Source organism: Lepisma saccharinum, chromosome 11 (genome assembly GCF_977018435.1).
Source record: "Lepisma saccharinum chromosome 11, izLepSacc3.1, whole genome shotgun sequence".
Taxonomy (NCBI): Eukaryota; Metazoa; Arthropoda; class Insecta; order Zygentoma; family Lepismatidae; genus Lepisma; species Lepisma saccharinum.
The window spans coordinates 37873338-37896784 of record NC_139239.1 but is presented as its reverse complement, the minus strand read 5'-3'; the positions used below and the strand labels follow the sequence as shown (position 1 = coordinate 37896784).

Genomic DNA, 23447 nt, shown 5'->3' with positions numbered 1-23447 from the left:
AATTAGGTATTCCATGAAAATAATGCTATCGATATTTCTTCTATTGTTGGGTATTAGTACATGAAACCAAAGTTTTGATTATACAAATTTATTAGTAAAGAAATTACTTGAAATTCCATAAATTCCACCCCTTATGCAAAAATCTTGTCTTCATGATTTGATAAAACTTTTTTCTTTTCTTTTATTACAGCTAGCATTGAATTGTGTGAAAGATTCACGATTTACCTTGTCACTATTAAAAAGAACGACTGGAACATCGACCTTAGGAAGTTCCGGAAGTCACGAATAAATTAATTTAACATACACAAAAAAGCGTGCTATGACAAGTGTTACCGAAAAGTTTCAATGTTTGGCAGGAAGCAAGCTGCATCCTTCCGCTACCAGAATTTGTTCAAGCGAGGTCAACCGCAAATCCGAGAGCCTGCGCCATTCCTAGCTTATTTTCTCCATTCCTCGAACCCGAGACCTCCTTGTTACGTCACCGTCAGGCTACATTCCCACGTTCATCTTCCAGCACGTTAAGCAACAATATGACCGGATCCAAGGTCGAAAAATGTATTTGTGCACCGGATTGCTAAAGTCGTTCCTGGTCTTCTGCATCATTACTTAAGGCTGGTTTGAATTGGTCGAGTAGACGTAAGAGTACTGGAGCGAGTAGGGTTAAGCGAGCTACTCTCCCCGTGTAAACAACTGGGGAGAGCACTGGAGCCAGTACTCGCTCCAGTAGTCAGGACAGTCGAGTGGCTGTCCACGCTTTCTGAGGACAGTATAGAGTCTGTGTTGTGTTGTGTCTGTGAGTGTCCATGGAATTTGTGTCGATTTTAGGAAGTAAGGGTGTGCGGGACAGAATTTTTTGGGTCGGCACGGGAAATTTTTTAAATCCCGACATTCGGGACGGGAAACATTCGCAAGTTGAAATTTTTGGGACGGGAAATGTTCAAAATTTCCCGAAGCTCTGGAAATCTCGAATTCTACACGTTATTTTCACTTTAAGTGGTTGTTTTTGCATTTCTGGTACAAAAACTAACAATTTTCGATAATTTCCAGAAATTTACAATGCAGAAAACGTCGAGAATTAACGACTTTTTAAAATGACCATTCGGTATTTCCCGACTGCTCGGGATCCCGCACACCCCTAATAGGAAGGAACAAACAAAATAAACTACGGGTGTATGAAGTTGAAGAGATGAGACTTGTCATGCATTTGGCGTAGGAGAAATAAAATTAAAAATAAAGGAATTTACGTTCAACCAAGAATGATCGAAAATAGAAAAATCAAACATATTAGTTTTTTTTTGCCAGACATGTCCTCCTTGTGCATTATTGTATTCATTTCTCGTGAAAAAAGTGTGTAAACAGTTTCAGAACTCTTTTTTTTTTTTAATCGACAACGACGTCGATGGGTTCAATCTGTGAAAAGAGCACCAAACAGCTGCACCCACTATCCCACTTTGCTGGAATCGAGTAAAACGTGTGTAAACAGTTACTCGCCATAGAAGGGTCGAGTCGAGCAGACATGTCAGTAACTCGTCCCAGTAACTCTCCCGTTCACTCGACCAATGTAATATTTGCGAAACTTGAACCACAGCTTGAACTTTAATACAGTGCAATTTTAATGTAGAGACCAACCGTTGAAAATGTAATCAAGATTCCACTTTGTTATAACTAATAATTAAGTAAATTTTGTATGAAGTTGTTTTTCGATTTTTAAAATTTGGTTTAAATGTAACGTTTGTACTATAAAACCGCAACTCACACCTCTCCACAAAGATTAATTAATTAAATTTCTATGTGGCAGTTGAATCAAAGGCTTTTCATTACAACTGTTTTCTGAGCTGGCATTATAGGCGAATATTTTGAATTTGGTACATCAAGTTGATATTCAATAATTCATTATTCACTTGAATATTAGATTTATCTCTCACTTTCTATTTCTTCCTTCAGTCAGCCCAATCCTTGGAGTTAAGATTTGTATCGACGATTTAATTTTTTTTCTTTAAAAGTATGATTTTAGAATGCATGCTGTGCATAATGTGCAAAACCGAAAACAAAAACATTCTTTCTGCAATCATGCTGCATTTCAAATCTAGTTATACACACACAACAACCAAAAATGAAACATAATTAAACAGAAAATCGTATTATGAAAAATAAACGAAATTGACATGACAACATTTACTCCCATACAAATAACGTTTACACATAAAAGAAAGTATTTCAGAAGGAAAAATTATTACACGTAGATAGCACATAAGGCATGCAAAACATTTGACAGTTCTTACTCTGCGTGCAGTAATTATAAACATTTTATGCGAGCATTTGCATTCATGCAGAAGTTGATTCCAACTGTCCTACCTTCCTTACTGGCCCCGCTTCTTACTTCGGTTGCTTTCGGCGGCGAAGAAGGCATCGGGATTTCTGCGGGAGATTAAAGTTTGCATTTAATGTGGATGTTGCAGGAAATCTTTTGATCTCTCTAAGCTAATGAAATGTGAGGAATGCTATCGAACTTGGTGAGGTGAGGTGCAGATTTGTTATGTTTGCAAATATTGTTTTCTGAATTCTACTTATTTTCGTACACAGTCGATCTACTTCATTTTTCATTATACAGAGTAATCCAAAAAGGACTTTACAATTTATAAGTGTATGGAAATTTATTCGGAAAAGTTCCAGAAGTGTTTGTGGTGTCCTTTGTAAGGCAATACATCAAGGTTTATTTAAGTTCAATGTGGATCCCATTGGTAATACTTCAGACATCCCATTTGAAGTCAACATTTCCCATGTTTGTGACAGTTTCTCATGAGGAAATAAATTCTCAACACACGCCAAATGTTCGTACGTGGAATGCCGGTCTCCAGATATGCACGTCGGGTTGATTTTGTAGGACTCGTAGAAATTACAAACTTCATTTCCACTGAACTTGACAACAGAGACCAGGTAGACGTTATATACACAGATTTCTGCAAGCGTTCGACACTGTAAACCATGATATTCTCTTGAAGAAAATAGCATTTTATAATTTCTCCTCTTCCCTCATAGATTTAATGTGCTCGTATCTCAAAAACAGAAAACAATACGTAAATTATGAAGGTTGCTGCTCCCATGAATTTGTAGCTGGCTCAGGCGTACCTCAAGGTTCTAATCTTGGTCCCTTGTTGTATTTAATATTAATTAACGATCTACCAAAACAACTTAGAAATTCCGAGAAACTCCTATTCGCTGACGATTTAAAATTCTATAGGAGCATTCACAATGACGATGATTCCATTAAATTACAAGATGACATCGAAAATCTCAACGCATGGTGTAAAGCAAATAAAGTTAATCTAAACCAAAAGAAATGCAGGGCAGTAACATTTACCCGATTGAAATCCCCAATACACTATAACTACGAAATAGCACACACACAAATAGACAGGGCAAACTCAATAACAGATCTTGGTGTAGTGTTCGATGATAAATTATCGTTTCAGTTACATATCACAAAGACTGTTAATGACGCGCATAGAAAACTGGGGTTCATTATGAGAACTGCAAAAGAATTCAATGAAAATAAATAGCTGTTATCATTATTTAACCTATATGTTAGGCCCAAATTAGAGTACGCATCAATAGTGTGGAGTCCACAAACCAGTAAACAAATAGATCTTATTGAAAAAAGTTCAAAATAAATTCACTCGCTATATAGTTTTTAGGATAGATGGTGCATATCCAAAGATGACACCTTATAACGAATTACTAATTAAATTACACATTACCTCCCTTGCAAACAGAAGACCCATACATCAGCTCCTTTTTCTTTTCAAACTTCTTAACAACAAATTGGATTCTTGTTATCTGCTTTCAAAACACTGATGCCAAGAGTAAATGGTAGGCCTACTAGAAGGATCACTCCCACAGTGGGTACGGAAGTTCCATTGCACAATTGTCACAGACTTCGTCTCTTCAAACCAAAACACACAGCGAGCTCGCTCTTAACCTGTGAAAGCAGGCGTTTTAAATGGAACTACCGCTGGCGGAATTCGGTACTATTCCACAAAGCTATTCAAACTTGATGTACTTCCTAACAACATGACACCACAACCAGTTCTATAACTTTTTTGAATAGATTTGTATGCACCTACAAAGTTGTAAAGTCCATTGTGGGCCACCCTGTATGAAAATGAGGTAGGCTATACGTTCCTAGAACTGTCAATCAACTACATGGTTTAGGCTATCGAACGTGTTCTTTAGGACTCTAATTCTTAAAACTCTTGTGTGAAAGTATATGTCCTACATGCACTATTTGGATTGTAGTTAAATAAGCTAAGGGGTCCCCTTCTTGATTTCAGTTTTCAGCCAAAAAAAATACTTTGCTAAATTCACTCCCAACCGGAAAAAAATAACTCTCTCTTGCCTGATAATATGTGTACCTACCTACTTTATTTTACATTAATTATCAATAATTTCAATCTTAGAACAGATTTTTATGGACATTTATGAAAACAATGAAAGAGGAAGTAAAATTCATGTGGGTATTAATATGACTGACAAATTAACAATCCATGGTCGGTTAAAACAAGGAGATGTATTATCTCCATTGCTCTTTAATTTTGCCTTAGAATATGCTGTTTGGAAGGTAAAACACACTAACGAAAAACTAAAATTAAACTGTGTGACTCAGTTGTTAGCATATGCAGATGATGTAGACTTACTAGGTGATGATATAAATACAATTAAGAATAATGCTAAATTTTTTTTAAAAGCAGCTAAAGAGAGGGGTTTGGAAATTAGCAAAGAGAAAACTAAATATATGCTTACAAGGCGAACCCAAGTGTTAGGTAATAATCAAAATTTAATTATTGATAACAACTCGTTTGAACCAGTTTCCGAATTCAAGTACTTAGGAGTAATAATAGCAAATTAAAATGATATTAAAGAGGAAATAAAAAACCTCCTTGATTCAGGAAATTCGTTTCACTTTTCTCTTCATAAACGTTTATCTTCTCGTATAATATCAAATAAACTAAAAGTTAAAATATACAAAACAGTAATTTTGTCTGTAGTATTATATGGATGCGAAACGTGATCCCTTACATTGAAAGAGAAATATAAATTAACAGGACTTGAACATAAAATCATTAGAAAAATATTTGGATCTTAAAGAGATGATGAGACAGGTGAGTGGAGAAGGTTACATAATTCAGAACTGCATAATATGTATTCATGTCCAGTTATTATTAGAACTATTAAATGAAGAAGACTTAAGTGGGCAGTCCATGTGGCACGAATGGGAGAGGAAAGAAGAGTTTACAAGATTCATGTTGGGAAACCTGATGGTATGAGACCAGTAGGAATACCAAGACGAAGATGGAGGGATAACGTTGAGATGGACCTAAAGGAGATCGGTAGGGATGGAAAAGACTGGAAATTTCTAAAGTTTGAACCTCCTACTCGCTTTCGATCTTTTCAAGGACTATGTACGTACATACAAGAGAAAGTATTGATACATGTAACATTAAACGTTCTGTTGGTTATAAGTTACACTTTTTTCTTCTCTTGAGCTAACTGGTGCAGTGAAATCTTGCAATCTAGTCAACGGCTTCATCGTGTTATGAAATTATAACTACATTGAATAGATCATAATAATACAAACGAGCCTCAAGTAGCCCTGTGCTTAAAAAATACTTAATTAATTACCCTCTGTGTGGTTGTGTATATTTGGTCTGGATTTATGAAAAGCATACCGGCTCTAATCCAATAAGGAGGACAATGAGTTTCCACGCAGTACGTTTCTTACACGGTATCATTTTGAAATAAATACTGTAAATAGATACTTCTGAAATGGGATATGTCCTAAAACATTGGCTATGCTGAAGGTGCTAAGTACACTAAACACGATCTTTATGTAACACATGGTGCAGCTTCTATGTACGGTCACCGACAATAAAAATGGGACATCTAGAACCTGAAATGCTCGCTTTCCTACAAGGCGTTATGTGTGTTGCGGTGGTAGAAATTGTCATTGAAAATTTGCTATTAAAATCCACTTATAGCCATCGAGTTAGGCAAAACACATAACGCCTTGCATGAAAGCGAGAATTTCAGGATGCGGGTGTTCCATTTGTATTGCTGGTGACTGTATACATTAAAATGCTTTCGAGAGCTCCACGAGAATGGAGGCAAGAAAGTTGTCACTCACCATAAAGACGTATAGAGCCCTCCGTTTCGCCGAGGGAGTTCTTGGAAATGCAGCGGTAGTTCCCGAAGTCCCTGTCCCTTAAATTCTTGATGGTGAGTTTCATGTGAGTTCGGTAGCTGTTTTCCGTGGCTTCCGTCTGGTACTTCTTGGTGGTGAGGAGCATCACGTTGTCGTACACCCAGTAGCTGATGGCCCTCGGATACGCCTCTGTGTGGCACTCGATGGTGGCGTCAGTGCCTGCAGGAGCGCCCACCAACTGGTTGGGAACCCAGATCATTGGTGAGACTGCGGAGAGAAGAGAGAGTAAGTTTTAGGAACATTCATGAAACGAACACTATAATGTTTTACTTCCATGTATCTAGTTGAACTCAAGGAATAGTTCTGAAGCATGTATATTTCCTGAAGATGATGATAGAAGGTTTGTGGTAAATACTGTAATGTATTATGAGGCTACTAATACTACCTATTAATAACGCAGAGAACTGAATACTTAGTTCTCTATGGTGTCAAAATCTTATTTAGTCGTAACTTTACGTGATTGTCTAAGAATTAATCAGAATTATTGAGAATACTAATGGACTAACATTGGGATTGAAACACAGTACATATATGAAAATGATAGGGACAGAAAGGCAACTGGAATCTTGTTGTGATTGCTTTGAATTTTGAAAGCCATTTAAAAATAATGGATAGGTTGCTTTATCATATGATAATAACATGTTAAACTAGAACAGGTTATATTAAAATAGATAATAAGATCAGTCTATTAAATTTTGTCCAATTATCTCCAATAGTTAGTTCTGCAGACTACAAAATTACTTGTTATAACGTATATTCATTGTTCACTTTTCTTCCTTACTATCTGCGAGGAAATTATTATCTGTAGATAGAAATTTAAACATATTATCGTTTTGAATATCCTCTGTTGCATCACTACCTCAAATGTAAGAGCATTTCTCGAAGAGTTCTACCGGTAGTCGAATTGCGGTCTCCGAGACAGACCTTTCCTTTTCTCCGCTCTCTCGATAATGACCATTACAAAGATCCTAACTAACTCTGCCTAGTGACCGAAAGCACGTGTCTCTGCAGCTCACATCTTAAACTACAGTAATCTCTGCCATTGAATACCTCCCACGTGCATCGCAATTCAACGTAAATAATTTTATCGGATGGTGGTAACTATTTGAATTTGTATTTTTCATATTTTACTTAAGTTACTTCGCCTCTTTTGAATAATCGCGTCGTAGAGAATGTATGATGAATGAATGAAAAGTAGAAAAAGGGGTAGAAATAGCCCCTTAATAAAGGTTCAAATTGCAAGGTTATAAAGAGACCTACACAGGACTCACACAACACATTATAAAGGTAAGGAGACAGTGAAAACTTAATCAGAGACAGTATAAAAAGTCTACTCCACTCAAAAGGTAAAAATATTTGTTGAAACGCTGTTATCATCTCCAAACATGCTTAGGAAGATCAAAAATTTGCCTGAAGAAAGGAAAATGGGCATATAAGATAAGAATATCTTGATGATACACGGATAAAGGAACCTCCATCATCCCGAACCAGGAACTTTAGATAAAAAATCGTGAATCCAGCCTTTTTTCTCCCTCCACCGCGGAGATGGCGATGATGATAACTGCGCAACACATATCACATTCAAGTTTTCTCACATAACACACGCGAGCAAAGAATTTGTATCCTCTCCACGATGTTTATTCAGTCCCCATTCTTCATGTCGAACAGGAAGAAGCGACGCTCCCTTGTAGCCTCGTGGCAAAAACCAATATTTGCTTCATAGGAAGTTACGGCTTGACACCTGGCCAGAAGAAGCATTGTTTATGCGCTCATTTCTTTTCATTAAGGGAAATATGCGACTCCCGCAAACACTCGGTGCTAATGGTCGGCCGCAGTTACTGGGCGTCGCAGCTGATGGACTTTTGAGCTTATGCGGAGGCTAGTGCTCCAATGTACACTGGCAGCACCATAAATAACTTAGTGGGCAATCTGTTCTTTGGAGGAGCCCCCACCTGCCGCATTAAAAGTTGTGCGCGGATAATGATTCTTTTCCTCTCGCAAGAAGCAGCATTAGTGTCGTCGTCATAGGCCCGAGGAACATAAGTATGCATTTTGCAGCATTATAGAGATACTTCCTGTTTCCATCTTCATTTTCATGTATCTTTATCAAGTTTCATTTTATCCTAACGTCTCCAACGGGTAGGTAATCTCATCACACTTAACGGTCACACAGAAAAAATATCAAATAGTTTCTATTATTAACAGAACTATACTTCTCTTCAGTTGTTCTGAAAAGAGAATATGTACGTACATTTATATGAGGTGACTGGTATATTTTAGAAACAAGAAAATACGTTTCAGTGTATTAGTACATAATATAATATCACTACATTATTTCCAGTTGATTTCACCAATAAAATCTTCGTAGTCTCTAAGTGCTAGTCCTCCTGCTTTCCTCTCCAATATAAATGAATTTATGTAGGGCCTCCCCGATGGGGTAGTGGTAACGTCATTGCCTTGTAATCAAGGGGCCCCGGATTCGATACCCAGTGGAGGATAATGGCACAGTTAGACTCTCCGAGCATAAAGTGGACTTAGAGCAATATTTCAATTCAATGAGTTTATACGTTATTTAAAATGAGGAGAAAATGAAATGATGATATGATGTATAAAAACACAAGAATGTTCTTCTTTATTTACTTAAAAATTGAACATTACATACTAAAATTGGCTGATCCAATAACACATATTGTGACATAGGTGAATTTTACAAGGAACATTCCGAAAGTAATATCTCCTTCGCCATAAAAATTTCATTTGTAGCATAAACGTGTGTAATGTAGTGTCAAGATATTGACAAGTGAATAATTCAAGCGTATCTAAAGCATTGTCAATTACTTTGTATACATTTCTGTCATCTTTGAATCCATTGCTGAAATCCAGATTGAGAAAAGTCTTGTGACTGTTTTTCCACCCACATCACGGCTAGTTAAAAATCTTCCATCGTCTAAAGGAAGGGTGCTTTATGAAGAGGAAAAAAGAAAATCAGAACTGTAAGGGATTACAGGGTGGCTACAAACAAGCAGAAATGAAATTCCCTGACTTTTCCAGGTTTTCCAGGACAAAATTTACATTTTTCCCTGACAATTACAGAGTTAACTAAATTGATCTTTTTGCAAATAGAAATAATAAACTCACACAGATCCACGTATGGTTTTGTTAAGTACCAATATTATCTTCTCTGACATTGACTTAATTTCTCTATTCTCTATGATTTGAATTCAAACTGCAAAATAGTGAATTTGGAAAATTATTACAATTCACAAGCTAGGGAACGATTACGGAATTTTTGATATGCAGTAAGTTTAAAATAAAATACTTGATTATTTTTAAAGTTACGACTAAATGAGATAAGAGTGAAGAGTGATTGATTAAGAAATACAATTTGTAATTTATCAGTCTCCTTAGCTATACATTCTCCGTATTAAAAGTTGATATTTCCACTGAGGTTTGGAACCCTCTGCTTGCAAGAACCATGAGTGCGGACTCATTTTTCAATGCATAAAGCTCTCTTCTCTGTAAAGCAAACAACTTAACTCTTGCATATAAGTGAAACAATTGAATCGAACAAAATAAAGTGTCATATTTCCTTACATTATCAATGGGATTTCTGCTTCAGTACAATATATCCAAGTGAAGTACTGTGAAACTGACAATATGCAGTTATACCATTATTGTTGACGAAAAGGATACGTAGGTATTAGAAATTGAACGCAAGGAATTTATAGAATTGCATTGTATAGATACCTGATTTAGCTAACCACACATTAAAACAGGCACACACTAATAATAAAAGCTTCTGAAAGTTCATATACGGGGGGCATTCTGAAAAAAGCTCCTCCAAAGGTGCCTATACGCAGCACTAGTGGTCGGAGAGCTACACACACATATGCAGGCAGGAAGAAGTGGCATGTAGCTGTAATCTGTTACAGTTGCAATGCAGCCGTTTTAGGACAGTTCTAGGTTAAAGATTGCAGCTCTCATACAGTCTCCCACCGACTGCGATGTAGCCTACATCGCACGCTCAGAATATGGCACAGAGCCACCAGCAATCGTGTGAGGTGTGCAGACCGGACGTCGTGAGTGATAGTAAGGTCAGACGATGGTGCATACAATTCAAGGAAGGCCAATCGAATGTGCACTACCCCATACAGCTGAGTACACACGGGCCTTTTGCATCACTTCAGGTCAGAGATCTTGGACCACTCCCTGTACAGCCCTGGCCTTGAATGTAACGACTTTCATCTCTTTGTTTAACTGAAGAGGTTTCTGGCAGGGCAAGGATTTGACAGCTACACTGCGGTAGAGATAGTTCAAGTCTTTGCTGTCAGACACATATAACATGGGCATACAAAATTTAGTGCCATGCTACGACAAATGCCAGAACAACGGTGGTGATTATGCCGAAAATTAGGTTAGGACTCACTGTTACTAATGTAATAAAGTACAACTGATATTCTTGTTTTATTTATGCCTAATCGGTAGGAACCTTGATATTTTGTTATTTTTTTAAAAATTGGTGTATTTTCTTATTTTTTACTACACGGTGTTATTTTCACCAAAATTCACATTTTCATTTTAGCGCATTTTCTGGCAAATATCTGAAATTATACCTTCATGGTGTTGAAAGTTATTTCGGGAAAGTTATTTTCCATACCCCTTTTTTAATTTTAAGGTAAGGATTTTAGATAATGGAATGTTCCCCTTATATACTGAAGGGTGCATAATGACCATAAGTGGCGACGCACCCAAAAAATTAAAATCAATCAATCTCACGTGACAGATACCGATATATTATGGCACCAAAAATTGGCATTATCTTTTTTTCACTTGTTAACTTGAAAAAATCGTGGGAAATACATGATTTAATGTGGCTGTCGGAATTATTCCATGTATGTTACGTATAACTCTATGGTTTACTCTTGAGTAAAATGTTGGAAACCTTGAATGTTCTATGTACACAAACAAGGCCTAAAAAAGACAAGAATGATGGATTTCATGGAATTTTTCGTTGTTTTAGGACATTTCTCTTAAAAGAATCACTAAAAACGCCAACAATTCGCATTTTATGCCAAATTCACATTATTTCGAATGGGCGAAAAATGTGTCCAGACATCATCACTGCACATTCCTAAACATAACTTCGCAGCAATTACCATTTTTCACAGTTTTAGCGTTTGCGAAAAATCAATGTCCCTACTAATTGGAAATTACTTTCTGGCCACCCCTCGTATAAATCAGTAGATGGAAAGTGAAAATTTAGCAGGGCTGGCAGAGAAAAGTCAATTCTTGAAGAAAGTGATTTGCTTTTATGATTGAATGATTCGAGTAAATATGATATTCAAATATTTACGTATCTATTATTAGTATTTTATTTCATAATATTGGACATTAACCTTACTCAGTGAGAGATTAATGACCATCTCTCATGAGTTTAAAAAGACAGGAATTTACAGTGTTGCAGTAAATTTGAGGTTGGGAGCATGCACTTGCCAATTTTTATAACGTTCACTAATGCAGTTTATGTTTAACTTTTTCGTGATAGTATTCAATATATGTATATTCCATTTGGTTGGATTCTTCTTGATATCTAAGAATAGTGCAATGTCATTGTAAACGTATGTTAACTTGTGCAAAACCAATAATACGTCAGGATGATGAAAGAAAACCTTCGTAAACACTGCTACATTAAATAAGGTGAAGTGAGCCAGAAGAGTAATAACATTCCAGCAGCATATTTGCAGTCTAAAGCTCTTCTTGTTTATGCATTCGATTTTTTTTGGATGTTGCAGTCCATGCAATTTCTGTCGCATGTTGTAGTGAGATACTTTGTCGGGTGGCGATATTCGACAAAAATCGTATGTATCAATGGAACCTATTTCTTTCAATGTTCCTTCAGTTTGCCTAACAAAACGCCTTACTACGACGTCCGACAACTATCGGACGGCGCCACCGGCTCTTATCCCCTCCATCTGTTGACAAGTCCCCTTACTACTCCCATACGGACAAGAAAAGAAAATGATAATTCAATGCATTTTCCACGTAATATTTAGAGGTTTAACATTTACTCCCCCGATGATACCATATGGTATCACCAGAGTAAGGTCGTACTCGACGGATGATACCATATGGTATCATGGTGCTGATTACGAAATGAATGTGCTTTTTGGACCTTCTTACTCTTATGTTTGGGTGGAACCTCTGACACAGGTCTGGAGCAAGCCTGGGAAATTCATATTGATGACCAACCTCCCTCTTCTCTGCAACATATCCATGCCTCATTTCCGAACAGAGTTTCACAGTTTGGCTCATTATTCAACTTGTATGGCAACCAGGAACATGAAATATGTTTCAATCTCTTTGGAAACGTCCATTCTTTGAAGAGAATACTAAGGTTTGCGCCTTCTCCCCAAAATAGCGGCAGAAGAGGGGGCAAACTCGAGATTTTTGTTGTTTTTTTTCATGGAAATTCGGTGGTCGCGCCCACAAACCCCCCTTCCTCGGTTCGGCATTCTGAATTATACACGGTTGCATGCTATGATGATTTAGCTGCAAAACAAAACTTATCCGAAGTAGATTGCTCCTATAGTGCTCGAGTTATAACAATTTTCCTCCAAAAATGCCAATTACCTATTTTTTGTAAAAAAAAAAAACAACACATTTTGGCTTATTATTCAACTTGTATGGCACCCGAGAACATGAAAATTATTACGTTCTCTTCAGAAATGCCCATTCTTTGAAAAGAAGACTAAAGTTCGCGCCTTCTTCCCAAATAGCGGGGAAGAGGGGGGCAAACTCCAGATTCTTATTGTTTCTTCATTGAAATTCGGGGGCTGCGCCCCCAAACCCCCTTTCCTCGGTCCAGCATTCTAAATTGTACACGGTTGCATGCTCTGATGTTTTAGCTGCAAATTAAAACTTATCCGAAGTAGATTGCTCGCATAGTGGCCGAGTTATAACAATTTTCTGAGCAATATGAAAATTACCTATTTTTAGTAAAAAACGGTGTTTCACATTTTGGCTTATGGCACCCAAGAACATAAAACATGTTTCATTCTCTTTGGAAACGTCCATTCTTTGAAGAGAATACTAAGGTTTGCGCCTTATCTCCAAAATATCGGGAGAAGAAGGAGCAAACTTCAGATTTTTATGTTTTTTCCATTGAAATTCGGGGGTCGGACTCCCCCAAACCCCCTTCCTCGGTCAGGCGTTCTGAATTGCACACGGTTGTATGCTGTGATGTTCTATCTGAAAAACAAAACCTATCTGAAGTAGATTGCTCTCATAGTGCCCGAGTTATAACAATTTACCTCTAAAAATTCAAATTACATATTTTTCGTAAAAAAAAAATAATCACATTTTGACTTATTATTAAACTTTTAAGGCACCCAAGAACATGAAACATGTTACGTGCTCTCGAGAAATGTCCATTCTTTGAAAAGAATACTACATTTCGCGCCATCTCCCCAAAATAGCAGGGGAAGTAGGGGCAAACTCCAAATTTTTGTTTTCTCCATTGAAATTCGGAGGTCGTGCTCCCAGCCCCCCTTCCTCGGTCCGGCGTTCTGAATTGTACACGGCTGCATGCTATGATGTTTTATCTGAAAAACAAAACTTATCTGAAGTAGATTGCTCCCATAGTGCCCGAGTTATAACAATTTTCCTCCAAAAATGCAAGTTACATATTTTTCGTAAAAATAAAAAATCACATTTTGACTTATTATTCTACTTGTATGGCACCCAAGAACATGAAACATGTTTCATTCTCTTGAGAAATGTCCATTCTTTGAAAAGAATACTAAAGTTCGTGCCTTCTTCCCAAAATAGTGGGAGAAGAGGGGGCAAACTTCAGATTTTTGTTTTTTTTAATTGAAATTCGGGGGTCACGCCCCCCAAACCCCCTTCCTCGGTCCGGCGTTCTGAATTGTACACGGTTGCATGCGCTGATGTTTTAGCTGCAAAACAATACTTATCCGAAGTAGATTTCTCCCATAGTGCCCGAGTTATAACAATTTTATGTTCCCGTGCAGAGTTCCATAACGATATCTTTAAATTAAATAATAAAAAAAAAGTCAATGAAGACGAAATTCCCTGACATTTCCCTGACTATTTTTGACACCTCAAATTCCCTGACTTTTCCCGGTTTTCCAGGTTTTCCAGGTCTGTCGCCACCCTGGATTAAGACATGACAGTTCACTCCATTTTGGCAATAGCCTGTGAAGTCTGTCAGAGGTTCAACTGTGTGCACTATGGGGTAACACAACACTATTCGTGGAATGTGCCTCCTTCAGTTTCTTCAATGTCTGTACATAGTGCTCATTGTTTATTGTTACACCCCGTTCAAGACAATCAGATAAATAACACAACGTCTGTCTCAGAAGATTGTCATCATTACTTTCCCTGATGGACAGTTGTTTTCACCTTTTTTTCTGTCGAGGGGAAGTGCGCTGCCATTCAATTAACAGACGATTTGTTTTTGGGTCATGCAGGAACACCTAGGTTTCAGCCCCCCCGCCCCCCGTCACATCATTAGAGAAAAACGCCTCACCTTCTCTCATAACAGTCCAAGAAGTCTATCTGACTTGAGTTGGTGTTTTAAGTCCACTTTATGCACAGTAAGGCTAATCGGGACTGGACCTACAGTTTAAAGTGGGATCCGAACCACTTGTGCCTCCTCTGGGTATCGAACCCGGGACCCCTTGATTACAAGGCAATGACGCTACCACTGCGCCATGGGGGAGGCCCAAGAAGTCTATCCTTTGTTCACATTGCTTACATGTTAGGTGTCTTTCAAACAATGTTTCTGCAGCTAAGGTCACTAATTTTTGTTTTTATAGCACCATGACTACAATGAATTGCATCACACTACTCCTGGATGGTCACACAAACATCAGCTCTAGTGAGGTCATTCACTCGTTGTCTGTTTAAATATGTCACTATTAGGGTGTAGGGGACATAACATTTTTTTGTCGGAATGGGATCTGGACGGGAATTTTTTTTCCTCAATCCCGGTACCGACTTTTCTGGATTCCATAACACCCCTAGCCTCTGCAGTTGTGGGTCTCTCACTTAGTTGTTTGTCCGATACAGAACTTTCCCCTCTCGAAACATCTTCACCCATGTTCGGACACTGCTGATGTCGATTGCATCTCTGTAGATTGCCGGAAATATTTTGTGCATCTCTTGAGCCTGACGTTCACATTCTTCTCCAGAAATTCAATCACTGCCTTTTGCTTTCCTCCATCAACCATCAAGGTCCCTGGTTCGATCCCCGGCCAGTTCAAATCCGGGAACTTTTCTAACGTTGGAAGCGGCCTCGGCGCCCACCCAGCGTCGTATGACATGGGTACCTGGGGGAAACCCTGGGGGGTAAAGGCGGTCAGGGGCGTGATGCTCATCACATCACCACCACTCACGACCGGATCAAGAAAGTGTGGGGCGTTACCCCCGCACCCCCTATACGCCTTCATGGCATGGTGCTAAGCACAGGGGAACACTTTTTTTTACCATCAACCATCTTGTTTATTTGCGAAAATAAAAAAAAATGCGCATTGGTAACATATGATAGTACATGTCAGCACAGAGTCATTAAAACAGTTAAAAATTTCAAACGTTATTAAAGAGGAAGCATTACACTCAGGAGTGCCTTCGCAGATGGAGTGTAAGTTACTGGAGATAAATGATTCATTGTTAATTTTGTTTCATATGTGGCAGTCGGAAGTGGAACAACGAAACCTCTATTTACCTCCTCCATAGAGCAATTAGCCGCCAAACGGGATCCTCTGAAGAGTGTTATCTCGCACGGCATGAAAACATCCTCTCAGGTGGTGGTAATTCGAACCCTAAATCAATTGATGCAGGTACTTAGCAGGGAAAGCAGAGGGAAAAAATTGCTCATATTAGCCGATTACTCCTGCAGAGATCCAATTACGTCGGTGGGCAGAAAGCTAAAGCCTTAGCGAATGGAGGAAGGAGCGCGCTCGCAGACGCAATTTCTCTCGCCCATAGATTTCGCCAGGAGCGCCACTGTTTCAGAAGATACACAAGGCTGCATAGATTTTATTTGCTACGCTAAATACTATTTAAGCACAGCTTCGTAAAACAGTGCAACAAGTTGAATGTAATTTTGAAATCCCTGTACAGAGTTCATACCATCTCAGAACTAAAAATTGGAGTTTCTACGCACAACAATAAGAAAAGTAAAATACCGAAATAATAGATTTAGTCCTTGGCGAATTTAACAGTTGTTTGCTTACGCGTACGATCCCCGGCAATAAAAATGGCACACGTAGATTCTAAAATACTAGCTTTCCTGAAAGGCATTATGTGTGTTGCCTAACCCTACGGCGATAAGTTGATTTTAATAGCGAATTTTCAATGGCAACTTCTACCAACGCCGTAGAGTTAGGAAACACACATAACGCCTAGGATCTAGGTGTCCCATTTTTATTTCTGGTGACTGTACATATGGAATACACATTTCTCTTAAAACGTGAGCGACATCTATTTGATAAGATACACTAGAAAAAAAGCGTGACATGGAAAGTGTTACCATTTTCAAATGCTAATGACTTCCGATGTACACGTTGCACAGTATGCAAACTTACATGGAAGTATATCAACAATCAAGAGGACTTTTGTTCTGTGTTGTTTACTTTGTTTTAGGTTGTGTATCTTACACAAAGGTTAACAAAAAAATATAATTCTCACTTATTTTATATATTTCCCACCTTGTCATTCGCAAACTATAAAATATAGTACAGATCTAGACCTAAAAAAAAACATGCTCAACAGCGCTCCAAGGACCAAGGTCTGACATAATATAGAGAGATGTTATAATATACCGCATTATCAACATACATGTTTTTAAATTACAATTATTTAATGTTCTCTACTATTTAGTTGCTTTCCTTTGGTTAATAGTTATTAAGAGTTTTAAAATATTACATGTTATATTTAGATTTACGTATTATATTGTTGATTACTTGTCACTGCATACAAAAGTAGTATTGTACTAGATTCGATATCCTAGCGTCTGACTAGTTTAAATGTGTGCTTTAATTGTATTGTAAGTACGCGGCACTTTAGAAGTTTATAAAGATATAGAACATTGTAAATATTTGTCAATAAATTCTCATGATGTACTGTAGCGGAGAGTATCAATCAAATACAGGAGACGTTATTCGCGGTTTATTGGAAAACACCATTCTTCTGTCAACTTCTTGCATAAAAAATATTTTCAAACAGTTACCGGTAGATCAGCTACCCTGGCTGATCAGCCGAGAATACTTGTTTGCACTTGTTCCAAGAGATTCAATTGCTAAGAAATAATTATGTAATTTGCAATCTTAGCAAGTAATGTAAATTGTAGACTTTTCTTTCTGTATTTCTGAAAACATATTATTCATTATTATACACATTTTTGGCAGTCTATTTCGCTTTTATCCATCCATCGCTCCACTGAAATTCGAGACAATTATTGCACATTGTGTGCACACATACATGTGCAAAACCTATATTTATCCCTTGATATTATAATAATTAAATCACGGAGGCTTAGTAGGTAAGGTCATGTAGCACGCAAGCGTGATAGAGGACATACATATTTGCATGATTCTTGTTGGAAAACCAGATGGTAATGAACCGAGAGTAAAATGGAATAACAGTAATAAAATGGTTTTGAAAGAAATTGTTAAGAGTGCGAAGAGGGTAACCCCTCTTTTATCCAGGATAAGGACAGACTGAAGACTGATGTTGTTGCGGCAATAAACATGAAAGGCGAGTACACAAAACGTCCCTTGCTTTAGTTTATTTACATTCTAAACACTAAATTTACTAGCATATCAATAGTTATGTACTGGGTGGGTTAAATGATGAATATGTCAATCACAAAGTAATATTTATTCTACACTCTAAGTAAGTTGTTAATTGTAAGATGTTGGAAATCGAAAGATGTTTAGAAACATGACATGAAACACTGAGTGCCCTAGTTTCCTGATTGGTAGGCAACCAAACATGCCCCACGCTCAAGTTGGTTGCATATATTTAGGCTGTAACTGGTTTCTATGAGTGAAATGTTTTAAGTCCACTTTATGTAGTAAAAGGCTAATCGGGACTGAACCCACAGTTGAAAGTGGGATCCGAACCACTATGTGCCTCCACCGGGTATCGAATCAAAGACCCCTTGATTACAAGGCTGGTTTCTATGATTCTTCAACTTTTATCCGTTGCTGTCTTATGAATGAGCGTAGAGCTTCAAGTGTCACAATTGTTGTTTTCCCATGTTTTATTAGCAACTTGTAGTTTTGTATTGTTCTCCCTGGATTATTTATATAATCATTATAAATAAAATAATAAGTCTGACTTTGTCACATCATATCTGGACACTAAACCACCATCTACTTTTTGATATTGTTTTTTTTTATGTAGCATCGTTTTCTGTAACATTTTAATGAGAATGAACTATGATTAATTGAAACTGACGACAGGACTCGAACCTGGGACAGTCGATAGAGAGATTGTCGATCCAGAACTCAACACGCTTTACCACCAAGGCGTCTTCAGCGGGCTCTTGCTTACACTCAAAAGGTCACGGGTTGGATGACAAATAGAGTCACATTTCAGTAGCTCCAGTTCTATGTACATGAAATGGACTTATAGCATGTACGAAATTAACAAAGTAACTCCTCATACTAAACATACGAGCATCCCTTTTCCCTGCGGCTGGCACGGCTACTACATTCTATGTCATGGAATACCGAGCTGTCGTTGCTAATTCCACCCACTTTTCACTTTCATGATTTCTGCATTCTTCGTCAATTGTTCCAATGAAGTGAAAAGTGGGCGGAATATTTGTTTGCCATTTACGCCGCGGGGGCAACTCAGCGTCGCTTTGTCACGTGATCAGCAAACCGGGAAATCCATCCAGGCGACGGCAATAATTGATACGCGGCAAACACTGCGGAAATGCGAACCAGTAATTGTTCCTCTCTGACTGGCCTGACTTCGGTGTCACGTTGCTTGCGGTGGGCGTGGCTGTTTGCTCAAAGCAGATGCCTGGTCGCACGCTCGCGACTGATAACTTCTGACGGGGCTCACAGGTGGCATCACCGGCGACACGTCCTTCAGCTGCACGCTTACGCCTCTAATTTGAGCATCATTTAATGCATTACTGCAGTACAAAGTCCTAAAACCGGTTATTTCAATCAGAAAGATTCCGAATGCTGTAGACATAGAAACAGCACGAATTGCATTGACATCTGGGGCACACCCACGGAATAACCAATGGCAAAGCATTACTTAAATATCATCGTCTATATGGAAACCGAAAATAAAGAGCTCTACGTCTTGAAAACCCTTGTCAAAACGCTATTTAAATTACAACAGATTAAAAGTGACAAAATTCAGAAAAGTAAATGCATCAGTTGCAACACAAATGCATGAAGTCTGTAGCTCAGACCAAATGCTAAAATGAATCATCGAGAAAGATGCATGAAGGTGTATAGAAAACTCATCAATCAATGCATTAAGTACGGCTCGACATTTAAAGAAATATTCACTTGCATAATACGATGCACATTGTCGTGTCCTTTACAATCGATATAAAAAAAATGCATTAAAATGTAAACCTGAATCTTGACAAAGGCAAAAAAACACACTTTAGTGCATAAATCGATGTGTGTCTGGTTCAGCGAATAGATTTGATGCATTTAATTTTTTTATGTGCAGAAGTTATAATTTTCGGATGTTACAGGACTTCTTTAACATAACAACGTAACTAACATAAAATATTATTTTGTTATTCAAAGTCACGTAAAACCCAAGTAAACGTCTGTTCCGCTTATTAAGATAAACATGTTTTATCTAAGAAGACTGTATACACTAGAGTATACTCGCTCGTACTCGTTCCAGTCTACAATGGAATGGAATATCGTTTTAATGTGACAATAATTGTAGACATATACACGTAAGATATCCGTCCTGGCAGTTTCAGCCCAAAATCATCTGTTTCATATTCATATACAGTGGAACCTAGATACCTCGAACTTGAGGGGGGAAAAGAAACAATTCGAGGTATCAAGGATTTTGACTTACCAAGGTTCGAGTTATTGAGGGCCAAAATCGCCTACTTCGAGTTATAGAGGTCTAAAGTTTACTGACCCTTCTGAACGTCGGCACTACGTATGCCTATGACGTATGTAGCATCATTTTAAGATAATATGTATACTTTACAGTACAACGTACGAAGAAATAAATTGTATTGAACAAAACATTAGATGCACTACGTACATACGTACAACATTGATTTGGTAAAATATTTGGTACAGTCCTGTATGTACAGTCACGGAAACTTCTGGGTTGTAACGATTCCATTGAAAGTAAAGGAGGTCATTACAATCCAGGAGTGTCCGTGACTGTACATACATACATACATCTACAGAACGTACGTACTACAAGTACATACTGTATAAAATCACCGACATCATAACCTGAAACTTTTATGTACGTTACGTATGTATCAACACTTCTACAACGCACATTAAGCACATTAACAGTGATGGTTACATACACGGCAGGGTGGGGGGAGTTTAAGTCCCGACACGATTGTTGATCACCTGACATTGTACGTACGCACCCTACACTTCGACTTATTGAGGTCCGTGCGACTAAAACTTCGAGTTATAGAAGTGATTAGAATTTAACATCGACTCATAGATATTTTTCATAGTCTACCTTCGAGTTATTGAGCTCAAACGGCGTTCCATAAACTGTACAAAAATTAGTATTGAGTGTTATGGACAATTCAAGGCGATTAAAAAAATCGACTTATCAAGGAATTCGAGATGTTGAGGTTCGAATTACCAAGGTTCCACTGTATTTCTGTATTTAGACTAAACTACATTTTAACATGGAGATGATGAAGTCCCAAAACCAGTGATTTCAATCATAAAGGTTCCGAATGCTGCAGACATACGTAGGAACAGCACGAATTGCTTCACATCTTGGAGAACACCCACGGAATAACCAATGGCAAAGCATTAGTTCACTGTCATGGTCATGGTTCACTTAAGTTTCAATTTCACTGCATCTTTAACTGCACGGTCCATATTTGAGGGCCTACCACCATTACGGTTATTTGTGTACCAACAAGGAAGTTAGTAGTAAGGTGTGTTTTATACAGCTTATATTGATACACTTATATCTTTTCTAAATATCTTGTATAAAGACACAAACTGCCGAAGTACTAAGTAAGGTGAGTGTCCTACTGGGCTTCGAGCGTATACCGCTCGCTTTGCCTGTTCGAGCGAAGAAGTTCTCAATTCCGTACGCTATCCAGCGTCGTCCATGCGAACTATTTGGTGCTTGCGCGAAATGCAGCACTCTAGTATACAAACTTTACGTTTAAGAGCAGTTTACATGCACTATCTTCCAAACAAACTTCTGTTACACGTAGGGTTCTTGCACATTGCAGATACAATTGTGGAAACAGCTTAATGTTGGCTCGACGAGAACTCCTACCCGCGTCTCTTGGACACGGTGCTGTGGCTTTACAGACTGAGCTAAGGTCAGCCCTGAATGTCTACGCAGCTCTACTCGTCTCTGGGAACGAATCAGTTGTTCAAATGCAACAGATGTTGTTGCTGTATCACTGACAGGCAATTTTCACACAGGTAAATGAGCGGAAGCCAAAATCTGAGCTAGAGATTCATGTTTAAGTTCAGTACAGGGTATTCAGCTTAGGGGGATCGAGAAATAAATGCTCACCGTTTAAAACAAAGGAAGATATTGTTATTTACCAATAGTGAATACACGTACTTGCGCATGCGCGCCAATGTGTAATGCTGGAACAAGTCTGGCACTATTCAGTAGAGCAACAGACACGCGACGCTACTGTAAGAATGTGGACGCCACAGGAAAAGGTTCAATGCGTGCTTTGGCTAGCAGGAGATAAATCTGTTACACATCTTGTGTACAAAGAGAGAGTTCACACTTTGCAAGTGAGGCAACGCATTACAAATTCAGCTACGCTAGTCACTACAGAACAGTTGGCGGGAGCTTGAATGCCGTTTAGATATCTGCAGGGTAACTAAAGGCGAGTAGCATTGACCATTTTCCTAAACTCGGATAGTTTCTACATAAAATGTGTGTTAATAAACCATTATTTACACTTCAAATTATCAATTACTTCCCGATCCCTCTAAGTGAAACACGCTGTATTTCTATTAAGTTCCTGTTTTATTTTGACCATAAAATTTGAGTTTATTACCAAAAAAGTGGTGCGGTAGTTTTCGTGCAACTAAAAGGAATGGCTGCATGGGTAGCCATCATGGTTCCTTAAGGCGCTCGTCCAGGCGACCGTTTTAAGGCACTTCATTTCGACTCGTGATTTCTTGGCCGTTCTCGGTTGACGGATTGTTTCACGATAAAGAATCGTAATGGATGGGCGTGGCGGACAATCACGCGGGGCCGCCCACGCACTTCCCTTCTTCTCTCGCCGCCGCTTCCTGCGAGGAGGAAGTCGCCTGATTAAGGCATCCAGCGGCGGATGGGGAAGCCTCGGCTCTCGTGACTCCTCGCCGAGTCATGCCAACTGTCAGGTATTTCCTGCAACAGCATTTCTTTGGAGGTAATTGAGATGTTAATTCTACTCCCAGACGATGCGCGACCGCATAAACCATCTCGAGCTCTCGACTGAGGAATGCCGTCTCCTAGACAGAAGGGAAAACACCAGGCAGAGTTTGAAACACTCTTCATATTCACGATTTTGAAGAACATTTGTAAAGAGAAATTCTAATGAAATCGTAAACCCTAACGTAAATGTTTTTTTTACTCGAATTTCAGCTAGTTTAGACATTTAATGGTTTGAGTTGCTGTTTTAAGTCCACTTTATGCACAGTAAGGCTAATCGGGACTGGACCTACAGTTTAAAGTGGAATCCGAACCACTTGTGCCTCCACCGGGTATCGAACCCGGGACCCCTTGATTACAAGGCAATGACGCTACCACTGCGCCATGGGGGAGGCCCTAGACATTTAATGATTTATGCTAAGTATTATATGCAAATTACTGTTCTCTATTATACATTTCCAAACTATTGAAATTCCAAAAAATCCTTTTTCTTGAATTGAATTATTTTTTTCTTCGCTTTTATACCACTTATAGCTATTCGAGAAGATGAGGATGAGTG

At 38.4% G+C, this 23447-nt stretch overlaps 1 protein-coding gene across 2 annotated transcripts in view; it reads right to left on the bottom strand.

Annotated features, from left to right (window-relative positions):
• The window catches only part of LOC145995207 (lachesin-like), an 828831-nt gene that overhangs the window by 67713 nt on the left and 737671 nt on the right, over positions 1-23447 (bottom strand). For both annotated transcript variants that reach the window (XM_083131770.1, XM_083131771.1), the window contains 2 exons: positions 6182-6466; positions 2356-2418 (listed from right to left, as the gene is read on the bottom strand). In XM_083131770.1, coding sequence (XP_082987896.1) covers positions 2356-2418; positions 6182-6466 — 348 coding nt within the window. The remainder of the gene's footprint in view (positions 1-2355; positions 2419-6181; positions 6467-23447) is intronic.